At 44.7% G+C, this 26,991-nt stretch overlaps 1 protein-coding gene across 1 annotated transcript in view; it reads right to left on the minus strand.

The window, feature by feature from the left end:
• Positions 1 to 26,991, minus strand: part of SCARB2 (scavenger receptor class B member 2) — a 70,762-nt gene that overhangs the window by 15,064 nt on the left and 28,707 nt on the right. The window contains exons 3-7 of the mRNA XM_045079894.1: positions 21,915 to 22,062; positions 20,519 to 20,707; positions 14,310 to 14,401; positions 9,608 to 9,727; positions 6,731 to 6,900 (exon numbers count right to left, since the gene is read on the minus strand). Coding sequence (XP_044935829.1) covers positions 6,731 to 6,900; positions 9,608 to 9,727; positions 14,310 to 14,401; positions 20,519 to 20,707; positions 21,915 to 22,062 — 719 coding nt within the window. The remainder of the gene's footprint in view (positions 1 to 6,730; positions 6,901 to 9,607; positions 9,728 to 14,309; positions 14,402 to 20,518; positions 20,708 to 21,914; positions 22,063 to 26,991) is intronic.

The following is a 26,991-nucleotide window of genomic DNA, read 5'->3' on the forward strand; positions in this document are numbered from 1 at the left end:
AGCGGGGATTTGCTCAGAGACAAAAATTTTATAAAAATCATTTTACCTCTCTGAGCCCTGCTTTCCATGATTATAAAAAGAGGCCTTTGGATGCCTATCTAGTAAGAACACTGTGACTAATTATGCAACATATGATTGTTAAAGTTAGTTTTCAAGATGAAGAAAATGCTTTGTCAGCTGTACTAGCAATAATCCTGCCTCGTTCATGGAAAGGAGCAGAATAGCTCAGACATTCAGAGACACTGGGAAATTTGTAGTCAGGTATGCTAAGCAAAATAAGTCAATCAGAGAAAGACAATTACCATATGATCTCTCTGATATGAGGAATTTGAGAGGCAGGGCGGGGGGTTTTGTGGGGAAGGGAGGGAAAAATGAAACAAGATGGGACCGGGGAGGGAGACAAATCATAAGAGACTCTTAATCTCAGGAAACAAACTGAGGGTTGCTGGGGAGTGGTGCGGAGGGTTAGGGTGGTTGGATTATGGACATTGGGGAAGGTATGTGCTATGGTGAGTGCTGTGCAGTGTGTTAGACTCATGATTCACAGATCTGTACCCTTGAAACAAATAATGCATTATATGTTAATAAAAAAACTCTGTTTTGAAATCATCATAAAATTTTTTTATTTATTATTTTAATTAACATATAATGTATTATTTGCTTCAGGGGTACAGGGCTGTGATTCTTCAGTCTTACACACTTCACAGCACTCACCATATCATATACCCTCCCCAATGCTGAAATCATCATAAATTTTTAACAAGATATGTACTTTCTCATTACCAAGTTCTCCACTTTCTCATTTAGCATTGTTACGAACATGAAATCAGTTAATTTCCACATATTAACTCCATGTATATACGTAAACTACTTAGAACAATGACTAGCTGAACAATGACTACGATAAGTGCTTGGTAAACATGAACTATTATTACTATTAAGACTTCTAAACTACCACCCAGAAAACACAACATGACCATTCTAGGAATAAGAAGCATTACACAAGAGAAAGATGAAAGGGAGCAGAGGAACTACAACACTGCCAGAAAACAATGAACACAATGGCAATACGTTTAGTTATCAATAATTACTTTATTTATTTTTTAAAGATTTAATTCTTCTAGATACAGCAAGTGTGTGTGTGCAGGGGTGGGGCAGAAGGAGAGCAAACCCTAAAGGAGACTCTGTACTGAGCCCAGAGTCTGACAAGGGGACCAATCGCACATTGTTGAGGTCACGACCCAAGCTGAAACCAAGAATCAGATGCTAAACTGACTGTACCACCCAGGTGCCCCTCAATAATGACTTCAAATGTAAATGGACTAAATTCTCCAATCAAATGCAGAGTGGTCAAATGGATAAAAATACAAGACCCATCCATATGCTGCCTCAAGAGATTCACTTCAGATGTAAAGACACATACAGACTGAAAGTACATGGAAGGAAAAATGTCCCATGTAATTGGAAATCAAAAGAAAGCTGGGGTAGCTTTAGTTACATCAGACAAAATAGACTTTAAAACAAACACTATAAAAAGAGACAAAGGAGGGCATTATATAATGATAAAAGAATCAGTCCAACAAGAGGATATAACATTTTTTTTAAAGATTTTGTTTATTTATTTGACAGACAGAGATCACAAGTAGGCAGAGCAGCAGGCATAGAGAGAGAGGAGGGAGCAGGCTCCCCGCAGAGCAGAGAGCCCGATGTGGGGCTCGATCCCAGCACCCTGAGATCATGACCCGAGCTGAAGGCAGATGCCTTACTGACTGAGCCACCCAGGTGTCCCAAGGATATAACATTTTTAAAAAAAGATTTTATTTATTTATTTGACAGAGAGAGACATAACAAGAGAGGGAACACAAACAGGGGGAGTAGGAGAAGGAGAAGCAGGCTTTCCGCTGATCAGGGAGCCCGTGTGAGTCTCAATCCCAGGACCCTGGGATCACGACCTGAGCTGAAGGCAGATGCTTAATGACTGAGCCACCCAGGCATCCAGGATATAACATTTATAAATATTTATGCACCCAACATAGGGGCACCTAAATATATAAATATTAACAGACCTAAAAGGAGAAATAGATAGCCAAACGATAATGGCAGGAGATTGTAATACTCCACCTCACATCAACAGACAGGTCATCCAGACAGAACATCAAAAAGGAAACTGGCCTTACATGACACATGAGACCAGATGAACTTAGATACATAAAGAACATTCTATATAAAAGCACCAGAATACACATTCTTCTCAAGTGCACGTGAAACATTTTCCAGAACAGATTATATGTTAGGACAAGTCTTAAAAATTTAAAAAGACTGACATCACATCAAGCATTTTTTTCTATCCACAATGGTATAAAACTAGAAATCAATTATAGTAAGAAAACTGGAAAATTCACACATATGAGGAAACTATATAACATGCTCTTGAGCAACCAATGAGTCAAAAAAGAAGTCAAAGGAGAAATCAAAGAATGCCTTGAGATGAATGAAAGTGAAAATACAACATCTCAAAATTTATGGAATGTAGCAAAAGGAATTCTAAGGCAGAAATTCACGGTGGGAAGTATGCATCGTAAGAAACATGAAACTGTCAAATAAGCTAAGTTATTTGAAAAAGAAGAAAAAATGAAGCCCAAAGTTAGAAGAAGTAGGGAATAACAAAGACCAGAGCGGAAATGAATGAAATAGAGACTAAACAGATAACAGGAAAGATCGATGGAGCAAGGAACTGGTTCTTTGAAACGATAAAATTGACAAACTCTTGCTAAGGCTCCTCAAGAAAAAAGAGAGCTCAAATTAATACACCAGAAATGAAAGAAGTGATCGTACAACTAATACCACGGAAATACAAAGGATCATGGAAGACTACTATGAACAATTACATGCCAACAAACCTAAAGGAAATGTATAAATTCCAGAAACATAACCTTCCAAGACTGAATCTTGAAGAAACAGAAAATCTGAATTGAACAATTATTACTAAGGAGATTGAGTTAGTAATCAAAAACTTCTTACCAAACAAAAGTCCAGGATCAGATGGCTTCAGTGGTGAATTCTACCAAATACTCAAAGAGGAATGAATACCAATCCTTCAAAGTATTCTAAAACATAGAAGGGCAGGGAACATTTCCAAGCTCATTTTTACAAGCTCTGTGCTACCCTAATACCAAAACCAGACAAGGACAGCACAAGAAAAGAAAATTATAGGCCAATATCCCTCAGGAACATAAATGCAACAATCCTCAAGAAAATATTAGCAAACTGAATTCAACAATACTTTACAGGGATTGTCCACCATAATGAAGTGAGATTTACTTTAGGGATGCAAGAATGATGCAACATTTGCAAAGCAAACAACAGGGTATATACCACATTCACAAAGTAAAGGATAAAAATCGGTGATCATTTCAACAGATGCAGAAAAAAAGAATATGGCAAAATTCAATATCCATTATGATAAAAACTCATGATAAAGTGGATATAGAGGGAACATCTCTCAACCTAATAAAGGTCATATACAACAAGCCCACAGCTAACATCATACTCAACAGTGAAAAGCTTAAAGCTATTCCTCTAGAATCAGGAACAAGGGACGATTACCTATCTTTGCCACTTTTATTCAACATAGTATTGGAAGTCCTAGCCAGAGTAATTACTCTGGCAAGATAAAGAAATAAAAGGCATCCAAATTGGTAAAGAAGAAGTAAAACTGTCACTATTAGCAGATGGCATGATATCATATGTAAAAAACCCCAAAGACTCATGGCATGTGGGTGGCTCAGTGGCTTAAGCCTCTGCCTTCAGCTTGGGTCATGATCTCAGAGTCCTGGGATTGAGCCCCACATCAGGCTCTCTGCTCAGTGGGGAACCTGCTTCCCCTTCTCTCTGCCTGCTTCTTTGCTTACTACTATCTGTCAATAAATAAATAAAATCTTTAAAAAAAAAAAGAAAAAGAAAAAGAAAACCTGAAAGACTCTATCAAAAAACTGCCAGAACTAAAAAACAAATTCAGTAAAGTTGCAAGATTAAAAAAAAAAATCAATATATAAAAGTCAGTTGTGTTACTATAACACTAATAATGAATTCTCAGTAAGAGAAATTAAGAAAATAATCCCAGGGATGCCTGGGTGGCTTAGTCGGTTAAGTATCTGCCTTCGGCTCAAATCACGATCCCAGAGTCCTGGGATTGAGCCCCACATGGGGCTCTCTGCTCAGCTGGGAGTCGGCTTCTCCCTCTACCTCTCCCCCTGCTTAGATTCTATCCCTCTCTCCCTCTCCTCTCTCTTTCCCCTCCTCTCTGACAAGTAAATAAAATACCAGAAAAAAATAAAGAAAGAGAAAATAATCCCAGTCACAATAACATCAAAAGGAATTAAATACATTGGAATAAATCTAAGCAAGGAGATAAAAGACCTGTACACTGAAAATTGTAACAGGAAAGAAATTTAAGAAGACACAAATAGATAAGATATTCCATGTTCATGGATTGGAAAAACTAATATTGTTAAAATGCCCATACTATCCAAAGCAATTTACAAATTCAATGCAATCATTATCAAAATTCCAAAGGCATTTTTCACAGAAATAGAATAAACAATCCTAAAAACTGTGTGGAAACACAAAAGACCCCCAAGTAGCCAAAGCAATCTTAACAAAGAAGAACAAAGCTGGAAATATCATACTCTCTGATTTCAAACTATATTACAAAGCTATAGTAATCAAAAGAGTACAGTATTGGCATAAAATAGAAATGTACGTCATTAGAACAGAATAGAGAACCCAAAAATACAACCCATGCACATGTGGCCAATTAATTTATCACAAAGAAGCTAAGAACATATGATGGGGAAAAAACAGAGTCTTCAATAAATGTCAGGAAAACTGGACAACCACATGCAGAAGAATGATACTGGACCACTCTCTTACACCACACACAAAAATACACTCAAAACAGATTAAGGTCTTGAATGTGAGACCAAAACCATAAAACTCCTAGAAGGAAACATAGGCAGTAAGCTCCATGACATAAGACTTGGTGATGGCTTTTTGGATCTGACTCCAAAAAAGCAAAGGCAACAAAAGCAAAAATAAATGGGACTGCATCAAGCTAAAAAACTTTTACACAGCAAAGGAAACCACCAATAAAATGAAAAGGCAACCTACCGAATGGGAGAAAATACTTGCAAATCATGTACCTGTAAAGGGTTAACATCCATCCAAAATATATAAAGAACTCATGCAATTCAAGAGCAAGAAAATCCAAACAATCCAATTTAAAAAATGGGCAGAAGATCCGAATAGACTTTTTTCCCGAAGAAGATATACGAATGGCATGAAAAGATGCTCAACATTATTAATTATCAGGGAAATGCAAATCAAAACCACAATGAGGTATCACCTCTCACCTGTCAGAATGGCTAAAATCAACAACACAAGAAACCACCGGTGTTGGGGAGGATGCAGAGAAAAGGGCATCCTTGAGCACGGCTGGTGGCAATGTAAATCGGTGCAGCCACAATATATAGAAAATATATAGAGAAAATGATATAATCTTTTGAGGGTCCTCAAAAAATTAAAAATAGGGGCACCTGGGTGGCTTAGTTGGTTAAGAGTCAGACTCTCAATTTCAGCTAAGGTCATGATCTCAGGGTCATGAGATCACGCCCTGCGTAAGGTACCACGCTCAGGGCAGAGTCTGCTGGAGATTCTCCCTCTCCTTCCCCCTCTGCCCTCCTCCTGCTTGCATGTACACTCTCCCTCTCTCTGTCTAATAAATAAATAAAAATAAAATCTTAAAAGAATTAAAAACAGAACTACCATACTATCCAGCAATTCCATTTCTGGGTATTTACCCAAAGAAAATAAAAACTAATTTGAAAAAGATATATGCATCCTATGTTCATTGCAGAATTATTTTCAATAGCCAAGATATGGAAATAACCTAACTGTCCATCAATGGGTAAATGAATAAATACGTGTGGTGTACACACACACACACACACACACACGCAGTGGAATACTGCCACAAAAGGAATGAAATCTTGCCATGTGGAACAACATGGATGGAACGTGGGGGCATGATGCTAAGTGAAATGAATCAGGCAAGGACAAGCATCTACGATCTCACTTCCATGTGGAAATTAGGAACAGCAGCAACAACAAACCAAGCTCATAGAAACAGAGAACAGATCAGAGGTTGTCAGAGACGGTGGGGTTGAGGGAAAGGGGTTCAACAGATGCAAATTTCCAGTTATAAAATAAAGATCTCAGGGATGTAGTACACGACATAGTGACTATAGTTACTTGTACTGCATGTTTACAGCTTGCTAAGAGGACAGGTCTCACGAGTCTTTGTCACAAGAAAAACATTTGTCTTTGTAACTGTGTGTAGTGATGGATGTTAAGCATACTCAGTGCAGCGATCATTTTACAATATATACAAATCACGCATCATTAGAGTGTATACCAGAAACTAACGCAATGTTATATGTCAGTTATACCTTACTTTTTTTTTTTTTTTAAAAAAACAAGCAATGCAGAAAAGCCAGTAGTTTACCATTCTACAGCCACATTATGAAATATTATTCTGGAAAAGTCGGAATCACTCTTTCATGTGGGCTGAGAACATTCTTTGCTGAGGAACTAAGCCTGCGTCCGAGGCGACAGGGTCACGTCCCTCCCCCGGCCTCGAGGCAACAGGGTCACGTCCCTCCCCCGGCCTCACCGTTCTTGCAGATGCTGATGTTCAGAACGCCCGAGCCCAGGCAGTTTCCTTTGGGCACACAGAAGCCGGCATTGTCCGAGCTGTTGGCTAGTATCTCTCCAGGCACCTTATAGCGGAAGGCAGGCAGGCCCCGCACACTCTCGAAGTCACTGAAAGTTATGTACACGGATCTGGTAGGAGGGAAGAACGGAAGAGCCAGTGCGTTAACAACTGTTCTCGGGCACAACGTGGCTCAAGTCCACGGGCTACAGGCGGGCAGTGAAGATGCAAAAGAAGGCTTGAAAGGAACCCAAGCCACTTGGGGTAGAAGAGAAATGATCAGGAAAGAAGTTTAAGAGGCAGCAGGTGGAGTAACAGCCACACCAGGCCAAGGGGGGGAAAAGGAGCGGTAGAAAATGAAGAGGACATTCAGGACGGAGACTCACACAGAAAGAAATCGAAGCGTCGTCCAGACCAGCACGGACACGAGTCAGTGTGGACGAAGCAGAAGCAAGGGGGAGGCGGGGACAAAGCGAAAGATGAAAAGGCAGCAAAGGGCGCTGGGACCGTGGCCGGAGCCGAAGGCAGACGCTGGACCGACCAAGCCATGCAGGCGCCCCCGTGTGACACTCCCGACTCCGGTGTGACGCTGACGCTGCCGACTCCCGTGTGACACTCCCGACTCCAGTGTGACACTCCCGACTCCGGTGTGACACTCCCAACTCCGGTGTGACACTCTCCACTCCAACGCTTCCCCTGCGCCCTCAGGGGTAACTGCTGTCCTGAACTTGGGGTCTATCCTCTCCTTTGCAGGTCTTAACCCTTTCACAAACATGCACATTCACAAACAACGCGCGGCACGGTCTGCTCTACTGAAGTGTTATATAAACAGCACGTGTATTCTCTTCCTGTAATTTGCTTCTTCGTTCAATATTATATTATGAACACTTATATTTTAAATATAAGATATATTGTATTTTAAATCTTTCTGGTATCCCCTCATATGGCTACACCACAATTTATGTTCTCCTTTTTAGAGTGCCTTAGATTGCTTCCGATTTTCCACTCCTAAACCTAAAACCACACTGCGATGAACTTTCCTGTGCATGTCTCCTTACAGGTCCGCACAGGCGTTGTCCCGGCCAGGGAGCTGACGCAGAGCAGTGGGGCACCATGGCGTCTGCGTGTCCTCGGCTTTACTAACATGGTCAAAGGGCACATCAAAAGTGGTTGTGTCGGGGGCACCTGGTGGCTCAGTTGTTCAGTGTCTGCCTTCGGCTCAGGTCATGGTCTCAGGGTCCTGGGATCGAGTCCCGCATCGGGCCCCCTGCTCAGTGGGGAGCCTGCTTCCCCCGTCTCCAGCTTCCCCTGCTTGTGTTCCCGCTCTCGCTCTATCACAAATAAATTTTTAAAAATCGTAAAAAAAAGAAAAAGTGGTCGTGTCAGATAAGAACATGTTTCCGCTGTACCAAGTCTGTTAAAAAGCCTCCAACGGGGGTGCCTGGGTGGCTCAGCGGGTTAAGCCTCTGCCTTCGGCTCAGGTCATGATCTCAGAATCCTGGGATCGAGCCCCACATCGGGCTCTCTGCTCTGCGGGGACCCTGCTTTCCTTCCTCTCTCTGCCTGCCTCTCTGCCTGCTTGTGGTCTCTGTCTGTCAAATAAATGAATAAAATTTAAAAAAAAAAAAAAAGCCTGCTATGACGCTTCTAGGTTGCCTTATTGCACTCACTGCATTCCAGGGCATCTCTGACCCTTCTGTCCCTCCACAGACACGTACGGTCAAGAGCAGACAGCCAGAGGGGGACGGTGGTGTCCTGTGGGGGAGCCGGAAAGGCCGGGAACGAGGCACGGGCAGCAGGGACGGAGCGGCGGGAGCCGATGCCAGAGCTCCTTCTGGGGAGACATCACAGCGGACGCTGGAGCAAATCACTCAGATTTAGGATGCCACCACTGTCCCCGGCAGGGCTGGCCAGCCAGGCGCTGCCATCGTGTGAGCCACGGAACCCCAGAACAGCCATTCTTCAGAACACTGGACCGACAGTGTCAAATGAGACTAAACCCCTTGGGATTTTGAGGAGCTCCATGAAAGGGCTTGCCGGGTAAGTGGGGCGGATGTGGAGGTGGGGCGAGTCAGCCGCTCGTTCCGGCAGTTTGGGGTGACGGCGGGAGAAAGGGCAGGGGCCGAGGGGGGACAGGAATCCGGATGGAGAGCAGGATGCCTTCCTCCTTCCTCCCAGAGAGGAGCCAGAATCATGAAGGAGCAGGGGGGGAGAGGGAGAGCTTACAGGGCAAGTGGGAGCAGGTACGATCTAAGGGAAGTGACAGCTCAACAAATGCCTGCAAACTTGAACTAGACAACGGTCTGAGTGATCTCCTGCGTAGTTGACCGCTGACCAGTATCACACTGGACAGCACCTGTCGTAGTCACTAAGAGCCGCCTCTGGACATGGACACCGTCCGCTGGGCCCAGGGCGAAGCGCTTCACTGACAGTGATGCATCTGCGCCGAGGACAACTCCCGAGGCAGGCAGCTGCTTCTGTCTTTGTTTTACAAATGAGGAAAGTGAGGCACAGGGTGGCTGGACGACCTTCCCAAGGTGGCACAGCTGTAGGAGTTGGAGCTGGCGTTCAAATCCACCGATAGGGAGGGGCAGCAGCACAGGGAGAGGGAGAAACAGGCTTCCCGCTGAGCGGGGAGCCCGACACGGGGCTCGATCCCAGGACCCTGAGATCATGACCTGAGCCGAAGGCAGAGGCTTTAACCCTCTGAGCCACCCAGGCGCCCCAGCATTTGTCATTGATTAAGCAGAAATGCCCAGGCCTACGGAGGGTAGCTGCCTATATTCCTCACCCTTTTGGTGGTCCTACAGTCAAATAACTTATCTGGAAAGTTCTTACCTGCAAAATTCAGATGGGAAGACATAAAGAATTTCCTCTTTGTCTATCAAGGGGTGAAAAGAATCTCCATCTGTTCCATTGATCATATTACATGTGTCTGTTGTCCACCAGTCAAGGGACCTGTGATTGAGGAGCACAAGGAAGAGGAGACTGTCACATTCGATTTTAGATCTTTACAGATGGTCGGGACTTTTCAAGCCTTAATTGGGAGCCAACTACCCACAGAAGCTTATTTATACGCAGACACAAGGGGGACTCTGGTTAGGGATTGGATCAAGAGGGTAGGCATCTGATCCCCAAATCCATTCTGATAGAGGCAATGTCTAAAACTCCCTCTTTCCTTCCTGCAAAAAAGAATATCCTATGTCGTGGTTTAGAAATACTTTTTCTTAAAATAGTGATTCAGTTTAGCATGCACGACAGCTAGTCCACTCACAGCAGAGTTCGGGATAGGTATGATCGGCTCTTGAGGACGGACTTAAGGTGGCAGAGTAGAAGGAGGGCCTTATGCTTGCCCCATCTCTCAAACACAGTTAGCTGAACAGCAAATCACTCAGAACACCAGGAAACCAATCTGAGGACTGAGAGGACAAACTGCACAACTAGAGGGAGAAAAGGGGCCACGTCATGGAAGGTAGGAGATGTGGGGTTGTGATATGGGGAGAAAAGAATCGCCAGTGCTGAGGGGAGAGGGGCCCCTGATCACAGAGAGAGAGAGACAGAAAAGGGGCACAGGCTGCAGGTTATCACACAAGAAAAACACTTCCCCAAAACCACCGACGGGGAAAACTTGGGATAATCACAAGTTTTTACATCTAAAATGTTAGAATTCTGCACCATTGCTGGGGTGAAGCCTCGCAGGTGAGGCCCAGGAGCAGACAGTGTGGCCGGAGGATCCCCCGCGTGGCACGAGGAGAGACGGTTCCCTTCTTAGAGTGCACTTAGGAGAAGTGGCATTGCCTCTCTCGAGACAAAGGAGCCAGCAGGTGCCAATGTGCTGTCCCGTTCATCAGCACAGGAGCAGAGACACCTGCTGCGGGCCACTAGCACAGCTGCGGACTTTTTACTGTGCTTTACTGTAAACTCCAAGCCCCTGCGCGTGCGTGTGACCACCCTACTGTGACAAACTGGCACCAGCTGCAGTATGGCAAGACCCTCCCCCGGAGGATCAGTGCCCATCGGTGCCATGCTGGGTCCCTAAAATTTGGAGTTTTGAAACCCAGCTGGCGGTCCTGAGACAAAAGCCACAGTGCCACCGGGTGGGCAGAGGCTCCGACGCTGGCAAAGTGAAGGCAGGGACATGAGGGACGTCGGGACAAACGAGGGGAGAGTTTGCTCCTCTTGGAGGCTTCCTGGACAGTGGTGGGCGCGCGCGCCCCTCTTTGGGGATGAGAGAGCGGGCTGCCACCAGTTTTCTCCCCTGTCAGCACAGAAAGATGAAAGGGGACTCTTTGAGTGGGAAAGAAAGCCCAAAAGCAACAAAGACTAGAAAGGAACAGAGAAAATCTCCAGAAACACTGACTTTACAGCTAATCCAACAGGACGAAACTTGTATCACCAACAATCACTCTGAATGTAAATGGACTGAATGTGCCAATCGAAGGACACAGGGTATCAGAATGGATGAAAAAAATAAGACCCATCAATTGCTGCCTGCAAGAGACGATTCTCTTTTCTTTTTTCCGTGCATGTGACATTTATTTATTTATTTATTTACTATTATTTTTAAAAATTAACAATAATGTGTTGTTGGTTTCAGAGGTAGAGGTCAGTGATTCATGTAACGCTCAGAGCCCATCACATCACGTGCCCCCCCTTAACGCCCGTCCCCCAGTTACCCGAGCGCTCCACCCTCTGTTCCTCCCGCAACCCTCAGTTTGTTTCCCATGATTAAGAGTTAGAGCCTCATTTTAGACCTAAAGACACCCGAAGATTGCAAGTGAGGGGATGGAGAACCATTTGTCATGCCAGTGGGCATCAAAAGAAAGCTGGAGTGGCCATACTTATATGAGACAAACTAGATTTTAAACCAAAGAGTGTAACAAGAGATGAGTAAGGGCACTATAGCATAATAAAGGGGTCTATCCAACAAGACCTAACAATTAGAAATCTTTATGCCCCTAATGTGGGAGCACCCAATTAAACAAATCAATTAATAACCAACATAAACTCATTGATAACAATACAGTAATAGTAGGGGACTTTAACACCTCACTCACAGCAATGGACAGATCATCTAAGCAGAAAATCAACAAGGAAACAATGGCTTTGAATGACACACTGGACCAGATGGACTTAATACATATAGAGAGAAAAGAATAGGGAATATATAGAGAATATATTATAATACTATAGTATATAATATATTATATATTAGATATATATTAAATATAAGATATCTATTAGATATTATCTATCTATATATTTATAATTAGATAAATAATATCTAATATATTACATAATATGTCTAATATATATTACATATTATTATATAAAAACATATAAATGTTTTTATATATAATATGAATATATTTTTTTCACCCTAAAGCAGCAGAATATATTTTTTTTAGTGCAGTTAAGAAATGGGCATTAGACATGAGTTTTTCCAAAGAAGACATGCATATGGCTAAGAGACAGATGAAAAGATGGTCAACATCACTCATCACTGGGGAAATACAAATCAAAACCATGATGAGCTACCACCTCACACCTGTCAGAGCGGCTAAAATTAACCACACAGGAAACAGCAGATATTGGTGAGGATGTGAAGAAAGGGAAACCTTCTTACACTGTTGGTGGGAATGCAAACTGGTGCAGCCACTTTGGAAAACGGTACGGAGGTTCCTCTCCAAGTTGAAAATAGAGCTACTCTACCACCCAGAAACTGCACGACCAGGTATTTACCCAAAGGATACAGAAATACAGATTCAAAGGGGCACAGGCCCCCCAGCATTTATAGCAGCATTACCAACAATAGCCAAGTTAAGGAAAGAGTCCAAATGTCCACCAACCGATGAATGGGTAAAGAAGAGGTGGTACACGTATATACAACGGAATATGACTCAGCCATAAAGGGAATGAAATCTTGCCATTTGCAATGATGTGGTTGGAGCTAGAGTGCATTATGCTAAGCAAAATAAGTCAGAGAAAGACAGATACCATATGATTTCACTCTCTGTGGAATTTAAGAAAACAAAACAGTGAATATAGATGAAGGGAAAAATAAAGCAGAGGAGACTCTTAACTTCGGAGAACAAACAGGGCTGCCGGAGGGATGGGCTAGATGGGGGATGGGGACTGAGGAGGGCACTTGTGAAGAGCACTGGGTGTCGGATGTTGAAGTGCTGAGTCACCTGAAACTAATGTTGCACAGTAGGTTAACTAACTAGAATTTCAGTAAAATTGCCCGGAAAATTAAAAAAGGAAAGTTAGTAAAACAGGCTTATTAATTATTTACTATAAACATAATAAACATTTTACTTATATTTGGCTTACAAAGAATGTGAAACAGCATGGAAGAGGGGTGTGACATGTTACACAACTGGTAGATAGTGTTCTGTTTGGGAGGAGAAGAGACAGACAGCTTTCAATTTTGTCTGAAAATATTGTTAAAAATGAACCATAAAAATCTGAGGGTAGAACAGACATAAATCAGAAAAAACGTCCAATATACCAAACACTATATCATTATATTATAACTGTATCAATAATTGTGATACACATTTAAAAGAATAATACTGTGCTATTAAAAGATAAGAAAGAAAATAACAGGTTGAGTCTAAAACAAAATCCACTTTTAGTAAATCTCCCTGGGGCCAGTGCCCTGGCCATCCACATACCCCCCTCCAGGGGCAACACTGTTACCAGCTTCTCACATATTCTTTAAGGGATCTGACCTATTTTGAAGTGTGTGTACACAAACGTATGTTTATGTACACAGATATGGGTGCTTTTTAAAATTTAAATAAACTTTTATTTAAAAATAGTTTCAGATTTACAGAAAAATTGCAAAGGTAGTACAGAGAGGTTCCCTTATATTCCACGCCAGGTTTTTTCGCCCATATTTCTGGAAAGCTTAGATGTAAATTTTTAATGTTCAAGAAGAAATTTTTAATGTTCAAGTTCCTCTTACTTCTGTCCCTGAAGAACTACCTTCCTTTTCTCTCCAGGGTTTCTAATTCCTCTGACTTAAAGTATCTTGGCTTATATGTAGCTTTATTGCAAGCTGTCTCAGCAACTTTTTGGAAGTAGTTTAAGTTATAAATGTTAAAGTATATTTCTGGAATACCATGATGGTGAACTCACATGTATTTTTACCCTTAAAGAAAAACATGTGAACAATCCACAATCACTAAATTAACTTAAAAAAGAGAAACCCTTCCCTCTCCCCCCAAAACAAGTGGTTTTAAAGTATCTGTGCTATAGCTACACATCATTCAATGACCACGTGGAAAGTGAAAGTTTTCACTGCTTGTAACGCATGCCTCGCCGTGAGCAGTCTACAAAACACTGATATTTAATTTATAAAGTGTGTTGCCCCAATCTTGATTTATACAATAGTAATTACAAAGATATTTTACATATTTATAGTTTTCATGCAAAAAAATGACAGTGTTAATATTTTTTGAAATAATATATAAATGGGCATTCAATTTAAACAGAAATTTAAAAAATAATCACACCAGTAAATTGTTACACTTACGTTTTTCCATTCCATTCCACAATCTTTGAAAAGTTAAGGTAATTGTCTTCTCCGGTTAGAAAAACATAGTCTCCATCATTAGTCCCATTTTTCTGAAAATGAGTGAACAGGATCATTTTAAGAAACCAGGATTGTTAATTTTATGTGTCAGCTTGGTAGAATATGGTGCCCAGTTGCCTGGTCAGACACTAGTCTAGATAGTGTTGTATTTTGTAGATATGATTAATATTAAAGTCAGTTGACTTCAAGTAAATTACCACTGATAATGTGGGTGGACTCAACCAATCAGTTGAAGGTTTTAAAAACAAAATCTGAGGTTTACTGGGCAAAAGGAATTCCCAATTACGCAATTTAGAAAACCTGCCTGAGTTTCTAGCCTGCCAGCCCGTCTTATGGATTTCAGACCGGCCACCTGCTGCCCCCACCATTGCATAAGCCAATTCCTTAATACATATAAATCTTAGATAGATATTACAGATATAGGTAGTAGATCTAGATCTCCTACTGATTCGGTTTTTCCGGAGAACCCTGATGATACAGTAACTGAGAAACTTAAGCTTCACGAAGCCATCCTATTTGGGTATAATTGTTACAGAAGACTGAACCAGGAATAAGGTGACTATCTGACTAAATACCATATGAATTCTATTACTACATATGGTTTTAAAAAATAGGAGCCCAATTAAATAATGGACAAAGGATGTGAAGAGACATTTCTCCAAAATATCTGAATGGCCAACAAGTTCATGAAAAGATGCTCAACACCACCAGTCTTCAGGGAAATGCAAATCAGAGCCACAACACTATTTCACACCCACCAGGATGGCGATAAAAGAAAAAAAGAAAATGGGGCGCCTGAGTGGTGCAGTCAGTAAAGCGTCCAACTCTTGGTTTCAGCTCAGGCCATGATCTCGGGGTCATGAGACTGAGCCCCATGTCAGGCTCTGCTCTCATTGTGGAGTCTGCTTGAGATCCTCTCTCCCTCTCTCTCTGCCACTCCCACTCATGCTCTCTCTCTAAAATAAATAAATCTTAAGGAAAATAACAAACAATGGTGAGGATCTGGAGAAATGGGAACCTTCGCACACTGCTGGTGGGAATGGAAAACAGTGCAGCTGCTGCGGAAAACAATTTGGTGGTTGCTCAAAAAGTCAAACAGAATTACCATATGACCCCAAATTCTACTCCTCCCTGTACACCCAAGAGAATTCCATTCTAAGGTAGATAGTCAACGTCCCTACAAAGCTTGTGCACGAATGTTCAGAGCACCATTATTCTTAAGAGCCAAAATGTAGAAAGAACCCAAACACCCAACAACTGATGAGCAGATAAGCAAAGTATGGCCTATGCGTAAAACAGAATAGGACTCAGCCATAAAAGGAATTAAGGGCTGATACCTGCTACAACGTGGATGAACCTGGTAAACGTGATGCTAAATAAAAGAAGTCAGACACAAAGGTGGGATATTGTACGATTCCAGTTACAGGAAGGTCCAGCTTGCATGTGAATGTCCAACTCCCAGAGATGCGTCCATCAGAGGCAGTGCCTCTTGGCCCCATATGGAGAGCGGGCATGTATGCTGAGTTTTTTTAATACTATTTTTTGCCCAACAAAGCCAAGCCCCATTCCCAAACTCCCTTCCTCTCTGGCTCTGAAGAAGCTCCCACACAGAGCCCTGACTCTTCTCTTCTCTCAGCCGGGGCCAGCCTGGCCACTCCTGTCCAGCGCCAGCGGTCCCAGCACCCCAAAGGGGCAGGAGAGAGGTTGTGCACATGTGTGGGGGGATTTCTTGTGTTCTGTCTCCAACAAAAAGCATGATCTTACTTTTCTTTGCAGAAGCAAAAAGAAAACCAGAAAAGACACAAACCTTTTAACTATTAAAAAATGTCTGTAGATTTGCAGGCAAATCCAGAGACAGAAAGTAGATCAGTGCAACAGAAGAAATGGAGGTGACTACGGATTATGTGGTTTTTGGGGGGAGGATGACAAAAATACTCTAAAATTACTCAGTGGTGGTGGTTGCACAATCTTGTGACTATACTAAAAACTGCTAAATTGCCCACTCTAAAGTAGTGATTTTATGATAAGTGAATTATATCTTATATATAATTGTGTGCGCAAGTCCAAGGCCAAGGCCCTATTATACTTCAGTTCCAACAGAAGAAAGTGGCATTAATGTAGCCCCTTTTCCAAGTAAGCTTTCTTTACTTGCACATTCTCTCCAAGTCACATTTTTTTTTTAAAAAGTTTTATTTATTTATTTGAGAGAGAGAGAGGGTGCACAGCAGAGGGAGTGGCAGAGGGAGAGGGAGAAGCAGGCTCCCAGATGACCAGGGATCCCGATACGGGCTCTATCCCAGGACCCTGAGATCACGACCTGAGCCAAAGGCAGAGGCTTAACCCACTGAGCCACCCAGGCGCCCTGCCACCCCCCCACTTTTTTACTTAACATATTTCCCCTGTTATCAGAAGTTCTTCAGAGGTATAATTTAATGACTCCACAACATTACGTAGAAATAATTATTCTATTATTGGATATTTAATTTTGAATTTTTTTGCTACCACAAATAATATTGTATGAATATCTTTATGCTTAAAAGCACTGTCAGTACTTTTGTTTTCTACACAAACCCATAGAAATAAAATCACTAGAGAAAAGAGCACCAACATGTTTAAGCCTTTTGATACATTTTATCAAGTTGTTCAAGGTCAGCCTGTTAGAAGGTGGTGGAAATAGCAGAGTCAATCAGTTTACATTCCCCAAGTAGCTTTTGTTAAACTCCGCTAATTAGATGAACCCCAAAAGAACAAGGTTTCTTATCTCCTTTTGCATCTCTCTATTCCCTGCCGTTGAATCCTTTCCTCACATCATTCAGCTCTGCCTTAAAAAAATTCAGACCCTTTGTGAATTCTCTTCTCGTGTGTTTTGCCTACTTTGGTTCTTGTTTCCATCATTTAACATAATTGCACCAACTATGCCAATATATCAACTCGGTCCACCTCCATAATGGTCACCTCGTGTTCCCCACATGAAGCTTCAAGTGACTTTAAGATATGAGGGAAAGGACATTTTAAGGAGAGCACTGGGAACATTATACCAACTTAGAGAAAATTCAAATACTCTGTGTAAAAAAGGCTGAATGACCAATTTTATAAAAAACGGAATGGATGCTGATTCCTCAAGTCCTTCACTTAACTCGTAGAAAAGCATTTAAATGTTTCACAGAAATTCAGAAAGGGTTCTCCCCAGCTGTTTTCTTCCTGAGAGTCAGACACTGCATGAGAATGCTTGTCTCTTGCTGGAACGTTTGTTCTTTGAGGACAAGCAGGAATAAAGAGGTTTTATGTTGTCCTGGCACGGATGTGTGCTGGGTGCAAGGAACATTACTGCGGGAGACGGAGGGGGGCCCTGAGCTAGGACCACCGCTGTCCTACCACGACCGTAACGGAAGCCTGACCCCCACCCCCACCCCCGAAGGACGGGCTGGATGGGCTGACCTCTCAAAGGCACTTTCTGACAACTAGAATTTTATACACCCCAGAACCCACCTCCAGTGGGAGGTGTGTGTGCGCTCCAATGCCAAGAACAGAGATGCCCTAAAATCAATGGGTAAAACCATGCTGAATGGCCCTGCAAAACGCAGTGTGAGCATCTGATATTTAACCTGGTCCTTCTCGGAAGCTCTGTGCCAATGTCTGCGTCACTTCTCCTGCTCGTCCTCGGACCCCAGTCCCTCTCTAGTAATCGTCTCTGGCTGTCTCGTCACGAGAGTCTTTGGAGGAAGAGCGCTCAATGGCCTGGTACATCCAAGGGGAAGGCTCCCACAAGACCACCAGGAGTCAGGAAAGATTTCGGCCAGGCTCAGGCAGGGGCAAAAGAGTGGGTGCCAAGGGCGGTGTGCCTCCCCCGACGCAGCCTGTCCCCGTCTTCGGGTGGATGGTGGCGCAGGTGTGAACTCCCGTGCTATTGGCTGAAGATCAATCTTTGATCAGAGCAGATGACAAACCGACCAGAGACACTGCCTTTTCCCCAACACCACCGCAGGTAGTGTCTCTGGGGCCCAAATGGAAAGATTCAGCGGTCACTCAGACGAATTCAGGGTCGTCTCTGGAGCCAGTCGTGGGGGGGGGGGGGCCATGACTCCTGCAATGCCTACCGTGGTTTGTAGCTTCGCAAGCATTTTTATGGACTTCTCACTTAACCTTGCAAAACAGCTTTGGAACCGTGGACACTGTGAGCCTTAAGTCACACGTGATGAAACCAAGATTCAGAAGTAGCCCCCCAGTTATGAAGTGAAAAAGTCAGAACGTCAATCCAGGCCCTCTGTTTGCAGGTCTCATGCTCTGTTCCTGGCTCTGTTCCCACGCCACATACGAATCTACCTGAGCAATGGGACAGGGCTTTTCTCCAGCGGGGCCCTGTGAGCGTACAGTGGCGTCTGCAAGGAGTGGCAAAGGGCAAGCACAGAGAAAGGAAGGAAGGAAGAAATACATAAAACAACACATCCTTGCCTCGGGAAAGCAAAAAATGCCAATTTCTTTTTCTTTTCTTTCTTTTTTTTTTAATTTGACAGATCACAAGTAGGCAGAGAGGCAGGCAGAGAGAGAGAGGAGGGCAGGCTCCCTGCTGAGCATAGAGCCCCATGCGGGACTCGATCCCAGGACCCTGAGATCATGACCTGAGCCGAAGGCAGAGGCTTTAACCACTGGGCCACCCAGGCGCCCCCCACAAAGTGCCAATTTCTTAACAAGTCCATAAACGCGGGTTACATTTTAAAGAGATACAGAAGGATCTTAGTTATAAGTCTGATGAAGTCAATGATATAAAAACCCATAAAAAGGAGGCTATACGATGGAAAGTTGCCTAAAAAATACTGAGGTCTTAGGGACAGGATCTACCTGGCAGGTGGACGGAAGTCACTGGGACCCAGAGGGCCTTAAGGAAAGCTTTGTTGGACCCCGTGGGTGGCTCAGTCAGCTAAGAAGCACCTATGGGTCTCTTGATTTGGGGTCAGGCATGATATCAGGTTGTGAGCTCTGAGCCCTGAGTCGGGCTCTGTGCTGGGCATGGAGACTGCTTGCGTTTCTCTCTTTCCTTGGAAGTTCTCAAGTTTTTTCAAGAAGGGAGGTCCACCACAGTTTAAGAAGAAATTGGTGCTTCCTCTGGTCTTACGGAAGCTGGGCTCCTGTCAGATGGGATCTTCTAGGGAGCATTTATCAAGCTCACCCAGAGTGAAGGATTCAGGCTCAGCCCAGCCCTAGTCCCAGGACCCCCAACTCTTACATAAATCATGTTAAAAACTCTTTTACTATTTTGTTTGGATGGTGTCCAAGTTTTGTATACCCTTGACGGCACAGGGGCCGTATTATCAGCCTTTGCCACAGACATGGAGGAACATGCTAGAAGATGACGGGAGAAAAGTGAGGTTCTTGAGTAGAGAGAACCAGGGAATAACCACAAACTTAAAGATGAGGAAACGCGTCACAGTCTCAGACCTGCCCCTTCATCTAACTCTTTCTTCTTAAGTTTGTCATTCCCAACCTCTCACTCTCCGTTTCACACAGGCTTTTGTTTTTGATTTTTATTGGGATTTTTTTTGGTGGAGGGAAGACGGATTTTCAAAATTCCTTTGAAGCAATAACATATGCTCTGAACAGTAAGTACCTGAAACCTGAATTTTTTTTTTTTTTTTAATTTCAAGTCAAAGTGAATAAAACCTGCCAGGAACCACACAAAATTCCTCTGAGGAGCCTAAGAAGTCACAGATGCGCGACACAGGTTCAGATCATCCAGACTCTGGGGAACGGCCTGTCTGAAAACGTACCGCGGGGCCACCACCCCTTGCGGATCGCACGTCCCGGTGTCGTTCCTTGTCCCTGTCAGGCGACGCAGGGGCTCGGTGGGGACTTGGCCCCGTCACTGAATTCCTGACACTTGGAGAGACCCGCCTGAGCAGGGGCACAGTCACTCCGTGCGTTTTCCGTAACTGCTCGTTCAGAGCCGGTGCTGGAAGCAGGTTGGAATCGTGGGGGAAGCATTTTTCCCCCTAAAAATTAAATACGGTCTTATTTTTCACCAACTCTGCACGACCTCTAGGATGCCAGGTCGCCTCCGGGAAGGAGCCCAGGGCGCAGACGCCTGCGGCGCGCCGTGCCCCTCCCCCCACACCAGCCCAGTAAAGAGGTTCTGGAAAGAAACATGGACTTACCCCATAGTAGAGGCCAAAATAGGGCGAGATCTCGGGCTTGAAGACGTTGATGAGGGACAGGATCTCGTCCTTGTAGCCCCAGAGCAGCTCGTGCACCGTGTGGGTCACGAAGAGCGTCTGCTGGTAGGCCCGGAGCAGGGCCTCGATCAGCTCCCGCAGGAAGCGGAGCTGCGCCCACTCCATGGCGGTCTGGGGGGCACAGGCGGGTTCAGGGCGCGGAGCCCTCGCCCCTCCCCCCTTCCCCCGCCCCAACCCCCTCCCCTGCCCCCGCCCCTCCGTCCCCCCTCCCCCAACCCCCCATCCCCCTTCCCTCCCACAGCCCCTCCCCCTCCCCCATCCCCCCAACCCCTCCCCCTCCCCCCGCAGCCCCCCCCTCCGACGGCCCCTCCCTCCGGCACAGAGGGCTGGAAGCGTCACAGTCGATGCTGAGACCGAACAGCCGCAAAGTCAGGCAGAAAGAGCCTCCCCGGCTGCGTGTGCAAGAACAAGCCGCTCCGGGTCCCGTCCCTTCTGGGCACCGCGGGCTGTGAGTGTGAGCTCCGCCCGCCCGCCCGCCCGCAGGGGCTCGGTCCCCTCCGCGCCGGGGACGGAGAGACGCTTGGAGCCGCGCCACCATCTCCGGCCACGAGGTGGCGCCGCCGCCCCCTGAGCCGGACCCGCCGCCGACGCAGCCGGACGAGGTCAAATCCAGGCTCTGGTCCTGTCTGGGTCCTGGGTCCGCCCGGAGTGCCGGGCGCCACCCAGGCCTCGAGTGCGAGCGTCAGAGGGGGCTGCTGGAGGGAACAGGGAAGTGGTCCCCTGGGTCTCCTGCATCTTTCTCAGATGGGCTGGTCCTTGTAAGGGAGCCAGGGAAACGCTGCTGGGCTGCACTCCGCCCTCTCTCTGCTGTTTATTCAGGGGGGAAAGTCAGTATATATTTTGGGAATTTAAAAAATCTAAGATCGAAACCTAAACTAAGAAGTGGCGTTCCAATTCTGTGGCTCGACCTTCCGAACCAAAACAAGGGGCACGTACATCTTTAAAAATTTATTCACTCTCTGCCCCCCCAATCCCTATTTTAAAAAATCCGTATTTATCTGCACAAGAGCTGATCCTGAACACACAGCAAGAAGCTGGGCCGGGGGAGTCCTAAGATGTGCACTATGTCACCCCTTGAAAAGATCTTGTCTTTGGAGCATTGAAAACATCTTTGAAATTATGTCACCATTTGAAAAAGTCTGGAAAAAGTCTCAGTCGAACTCTAAGGAAGGGAAGTGTAAAAATGTATTTATATTTTTACAGACATTTATTTTTAACATAACTTCAAAACTCTTAAATGTAAAAACGTAACAGCCTTAACTGGGCTTTTTCCTTGCTTCTCAAAGCCACAATAATGATACCGAAAATGCTTACTTACCACCGCGGGAATATTTAACGTTCTAATTAAGTCAACTTTAGGGTCTCCAACAGATTGATTTCGTTCAAAAACGTAGGCCTTGTTGCTAACGGCAGAAATCGTTGTTCCATTATCTCCAAATTGAATATCTGCTTTGTTTCTAAGTTCCCTAAAAGAAAGAAGAGGATTCTGTTTGAAATCGGTACCACTGTAAAAAGCAATTTTTGACCTTTCTTTTAATATCAAAGTTTTTTCCAACACAACATTCCCACTATCATCATTACAGAGAGAGCCTGCAGATAAGGACCCCGTAAAGGCTGGAGACTAAAGTAGAATGTGGGGAATGCAGGAAGGAAATGAGGCCTCGGACAGTCTTCTCAAAACACTCCTTTTCATTCTTTTCCCCTACAACGGGGGAGGCGGGGCGCGATGGTCCAGGGTCCCCTCACCAGGAAATCAAGGCTGATGAACTCTCTCCTGTGTTATAGTTTGCGCCCAAAACATTTTCAAAATTTTCAATTCACAGATTCAGTCTGAATTTCAACTTATTTTCCAAAGTCTTTTTTATTTCTAACTTGAATTCAGTTGAAAATTCATTGAACAAAATAAATGCCCAAGGCTTACTTAAATTAGAGGAGATGGCTCCTGTTTTTGTTACATAGTTCAGTTTGGTTCAAGTTCATGCCCGGATGAGTATTAGGAAGTTCACAGGAAGTGCCTGGAGCCAGCACCTCACTAGGGCTGTGTGTGTGTGTGTGTGTGTGTGTGTGTGTGGCACTTGCCTTGCATGCAAAATAGAACAGGCACCAGAACACAACACTACAATATGAGGGTAAATCATATTGTAATGCATATTTTAAAAATCCAAATTAGTGCAAAAACATTCATGATGAGCAAAATATCCAAATTTCAAATAAAAACAGGATCCAATAAATTTGTTCATCCGTGAATGAATGCTAGTCCTGGCCCTGCTTGGTCCATAGCCGGTGCTCACTGAATTCCAGTCTCTGCTGCTTCTCTCCCTCTGCTGCTTGCCTTGTCTTATTCTGGTTCCATCTAGGGCTGCGCTGTCTGACCCCACAGCCACGGGTCTCCTAAGCCCTTGAACTGTGGCTAATTGGAACTGAGACGTGTTGTGAGGGTAAAAGACACACCAGACTTCCAAAACAGCATCAAAAAAGGAGTGTAAAATCTCTCCTGAATTGTTTTATATTGATTACCTGCTTTGAAATGATACTCCTTTAAATACAGTGGGTAAAATAAAAATATATTATTCATATTAATTGTACCTGTTTCTTTTTGCTTTGTCTTCAGATATAGCTACAGGAAAAATCTTAAATTAAGTATGTGGTTCACATTATATTTCTATTGGACACAGCTAATCAATAAGAGTCTATAATTCTGACAAAGGTACAAAGGTTACCCCCCACCTCCTCCCAGGCCTTTCCTGACCACGGCCACACCCCTGAATGCTGCAGAGCAGAAGGGACCACGTCTTTGGCACTAAACTGCTTAGGGACATCGTCTAGATTGGGGCAGGACTCATCTTGATGCCTCAGGGTAGACTAACGAACCTTGTATATCTCAGTTCCTAGAATTTAAGATAAAAATAGACAAGAAGCAAATAACAAACGTAAATACAGAGATACATTAAAATAAATGTCTTTGCTCTTTATCATAAAGCACCAAGTTATGCTCAATAAATAAATATCAGACCCTGCACGGCTCCTTCAAGGGTTTAACCACACGATTTCATCTGATTTTATTCAGCCCTTATGACAACGCTGTGTCCCAGATGAGCTAAGCAGCTTTGTCCCACTGTTACAGATGGGGACACAGAGCACAGACAGGCATTAGGGAAGTCCGACCTTGAACCCAAGTCTTCTAACTCACACGTGGGGCTCTTCCTGCCACATCATGTGGCCTCCCTTAACAGGTGCTTTTTAAGTATCTGCGGGCTGAAACCCACGAATGCCTCTAACAAATGCTGAACAGGAGAAATTACACACCCTTGCAGGTACAAGGGAAGAGTAGAGACCCTGACAGAGGCCGTATGTGGCAGCCAGCCTCATGGGGCCGGCCAGCAGTCAGCCGCAGACCAGCCGGCTGATGCCCATTCATTTCCTGCTCTTCCGCTCAGAGCCTGTTCTCCTTCCTCTCCTGCACTTGGCCATGGTGAGGGACCTGAGCTCGACCAGTTCCATTCCCTCGGCCTCTGATTCTGAGGACAGAGCCCCGAGATGGAAACCCCAGTGGCCCAGAGCCTCCTTCAGGGAGGTGAGGGGGGACAGCCTTCTCTAGGGGACAGTTTTTGTACTTGCGGCCCGGACTCCACGGTGGCCTCGCTGACCGCTAAGGAAAACAGGAAAAGTAACCCCAGGATGAACACCAGCTCGCACTCCAAGAAAGGCAGGCGGGGAGTCGGCCCCCCGAGGCGCAGAAGCCCAGGGACGAACTCTGCCAAGTTTTCAGTTGAATGATGAAAACTGATAATCTCACAAAAGCTTTTAATATATTTTTCACTGAAGCCAGATGTCACAAAATTAGAGGCCAGAATAATTCCAAGCCTGGAGCCTGCTTCATGGATGTCTGTTTATATTCACTGACTCTGAAGATGGCTTTTTGAATGTTTTCTTTATTGTTTACTCTATAAAAACCTAGTATTTTAACGATTTTATTTATTTATTTATTTGACAGAGATCACAAGCAGGCAGAGAGGCAGGCAGAGGGAGAGGGGGAAGCAGGCTCCCTGCTGAGCAGAGAGCCTGACTCGGGGCTCAATCCCAGGACCTGGGATCATGACCTGAGCCGAAGGCAGAGGCCTTAATCCACTGTGTTATCCAGGTGCCCCAGAAGCTAACATTTTAAAGGGAAATTGAGCATAGAGGTTCCAATCACTTTAGGCCCTCGGTAACTTTAACTTGGTTTCTCAATACATTTCAAAAGGTCAAAGCCAAGGGTTCCCAGACCACAGAGATACTTAATTCCCTTGGCAGGCACGGAGGGACCATGTCAGGTCACTCACAGCAAACTACATGACTTCCCCAGCCACCAGCCACCCTGAGGCATGACTGACATACGGCCTGTGTTGTAACTGGAAGAGGACAGTGCCATTAGCGGTCAGAAGGGGCCTCGCACTCTGCAGCGGCCGCGGGAGGGATGCTGAGGGGCCTTGCTCTCTTAGAACAGCGACTGCTGGAGGAAATCCAAAATCTTTCCCCTCCCAAGCCTCTTATCTGGCCCCTTGGGAGGCCGCCGTGGAAGGAGGGGAATTTTAACAATATTAGCAACAAGTCTGGTTACCCATTCTCGCCCACGGCTCCTCCACAACAGTCTGCCGCCAGTAGGGCGGTCTCCTGGGGAACAGCAGACCGAGAGCAAGAAGGGAGAGATGACCGCTCTACAGATCCAAGAACACTAAAGAAACTTCCAGAAATAGAGACAAGAGTTAAAAAAAAAAAAAAAAAAGGCAAAGCAAATCTTATGCCTACACAATTAATTAATTAAGGAACTGTACTTGAAGTGCCTCATACTTAGTAGATGCTAATAAATCTTACTGATGTTCAAGGCTCCTGGACATCACAGGCTCAGATTATGTCTTACTGTTTTTTGTTTTTTTTAAAGATTTTATTTATTTATTTATTTTATTGTTTTTTAAAGATTTTATTTATTTTATTTGACAGAAAGAGAGAGAGAGAGAGTGCGCGCGAGCACAAGAAGGGAGGAACGGCCGAGGGAGAAAGTAGAAGGTTCCTCAGTGAGCAGGGAGCCCGGTGTGGGGCGGGGCCCGGACCCTGGGATCCTGACCTGAGTGGAAGGTAGACTGTTAAGGGACTGAGCCACCCAGGCGCCCCTGGCTTACTGTTTTTTAGTCACAGTGATGGCCCTGGACATTAATAAAAGGTTGAGTTATACACCGTGAACTACTTCAACAGGCAGGTAAATACGAAACTGATTTCAGAGATAGTTAATTTAAAATCATTTTTGGTTAAAACAGAATTCTTACTTTATGGGGTGCCTGGGTGGCTCAGTTGTTAAGCGTCTGCCTTCGGCTCGGGTCGTGATCCCAGGGTCCTGGGATGGAGCCCCAGGTCAGCCTCCTGCTCAGCAGGAAGCCTGCTTCTCCCTCTCCCATTCCCCCTGCTTATGTTCCCTCTCTCGCTGTGTCTGTCTCTGTCAAGTAAATAAATAAAATCTTAAAAAAGCAAACAAAACAAAACAGAGTTCTAACTTTTAAAACAAAAAAGTTTTTAAACTCCTGATGATTAAACAAAATCTCACCATCCCGGAAGGCAAACAATAGCCTAAGATAAGGAAACCAGAAGGAATGACTCGATGTAGCGAGAAAATGAACATCAGGGCAATCTCTAATTCCTCCGAGATGCTGGATAAATCAGCTCCGGGCTGATTAGGTTCTCCACTGGTCCGCGCGCTCTGCTGAGAATTAGTGGAAAGTCACGAGCCCGCCGGGCACAGCGTGGGTGGGAGCTGCCTGCCGGGCCTGCCTTTGACCCTGGCTTCCTCAGTTACAAGCTCTGTGACTCAGAAATTACTTCTTGATTCTGTGCCTCAGTTTCCTCATCTGTAAAATGGAGACAATAACATGCTTTCCTTGGACGGCCGCTGTGAGCATGAAATCCACGGAAGTTTGTGATCCAGTTCGAATGTGTCTGGCACATCCTAAGTGTTTAGGATGCGCTAGTTACCAATATCACGTGCAAGCAGGCTTGAGCAGAGCTCTTGAGATGGAGAGACGCAAAGATCTTGCTCCTGTTTGCAAGAACCCCACAGCACAGCCCGCGAGGACAGCCATTCCAACACCATTTTGCCTGTGGAAAGTGCTGGTGACGCTGACTCAAGGTGCTAGGCAGCTACCCCGAGGAGGGAGGGATGGCCGCTGGCATGGGAGTCCTGAGGTCAGCATCTTGCCAGAGCAGGTTCTGGAAGGGGGAGGCTTCTCCCAGGGGGAGAGGAGAGGGGCTTCCAATTTGAGGCAGAGAGAGGGCGAGGGTGGGCAGCACAGCGTGAAGGAGGGTGTGTTTCCTACACGGAGCTGGGAGACAACTGTGGTCCTCAGGAGGAGGATGCTTTAAGAGAA

This window comes from Mustela putorius, unplaced genomic scaffold (genome assembly GCF_011764305.1).
Source record: "Mustela putorius furo isolate JIRA1106 unplaced genomic scaffold, ASM1176430v1.1 tig00000430_pilon_pilon_pilon, whole genome shotgun sequence".
Classification (NCBI taxonomy): domain Eukaryota; kingdom Metazoa; phylum Chordata; class Mammalia; order Carnivora; family Mustelidae; genus Mustela; species Mustela putorius.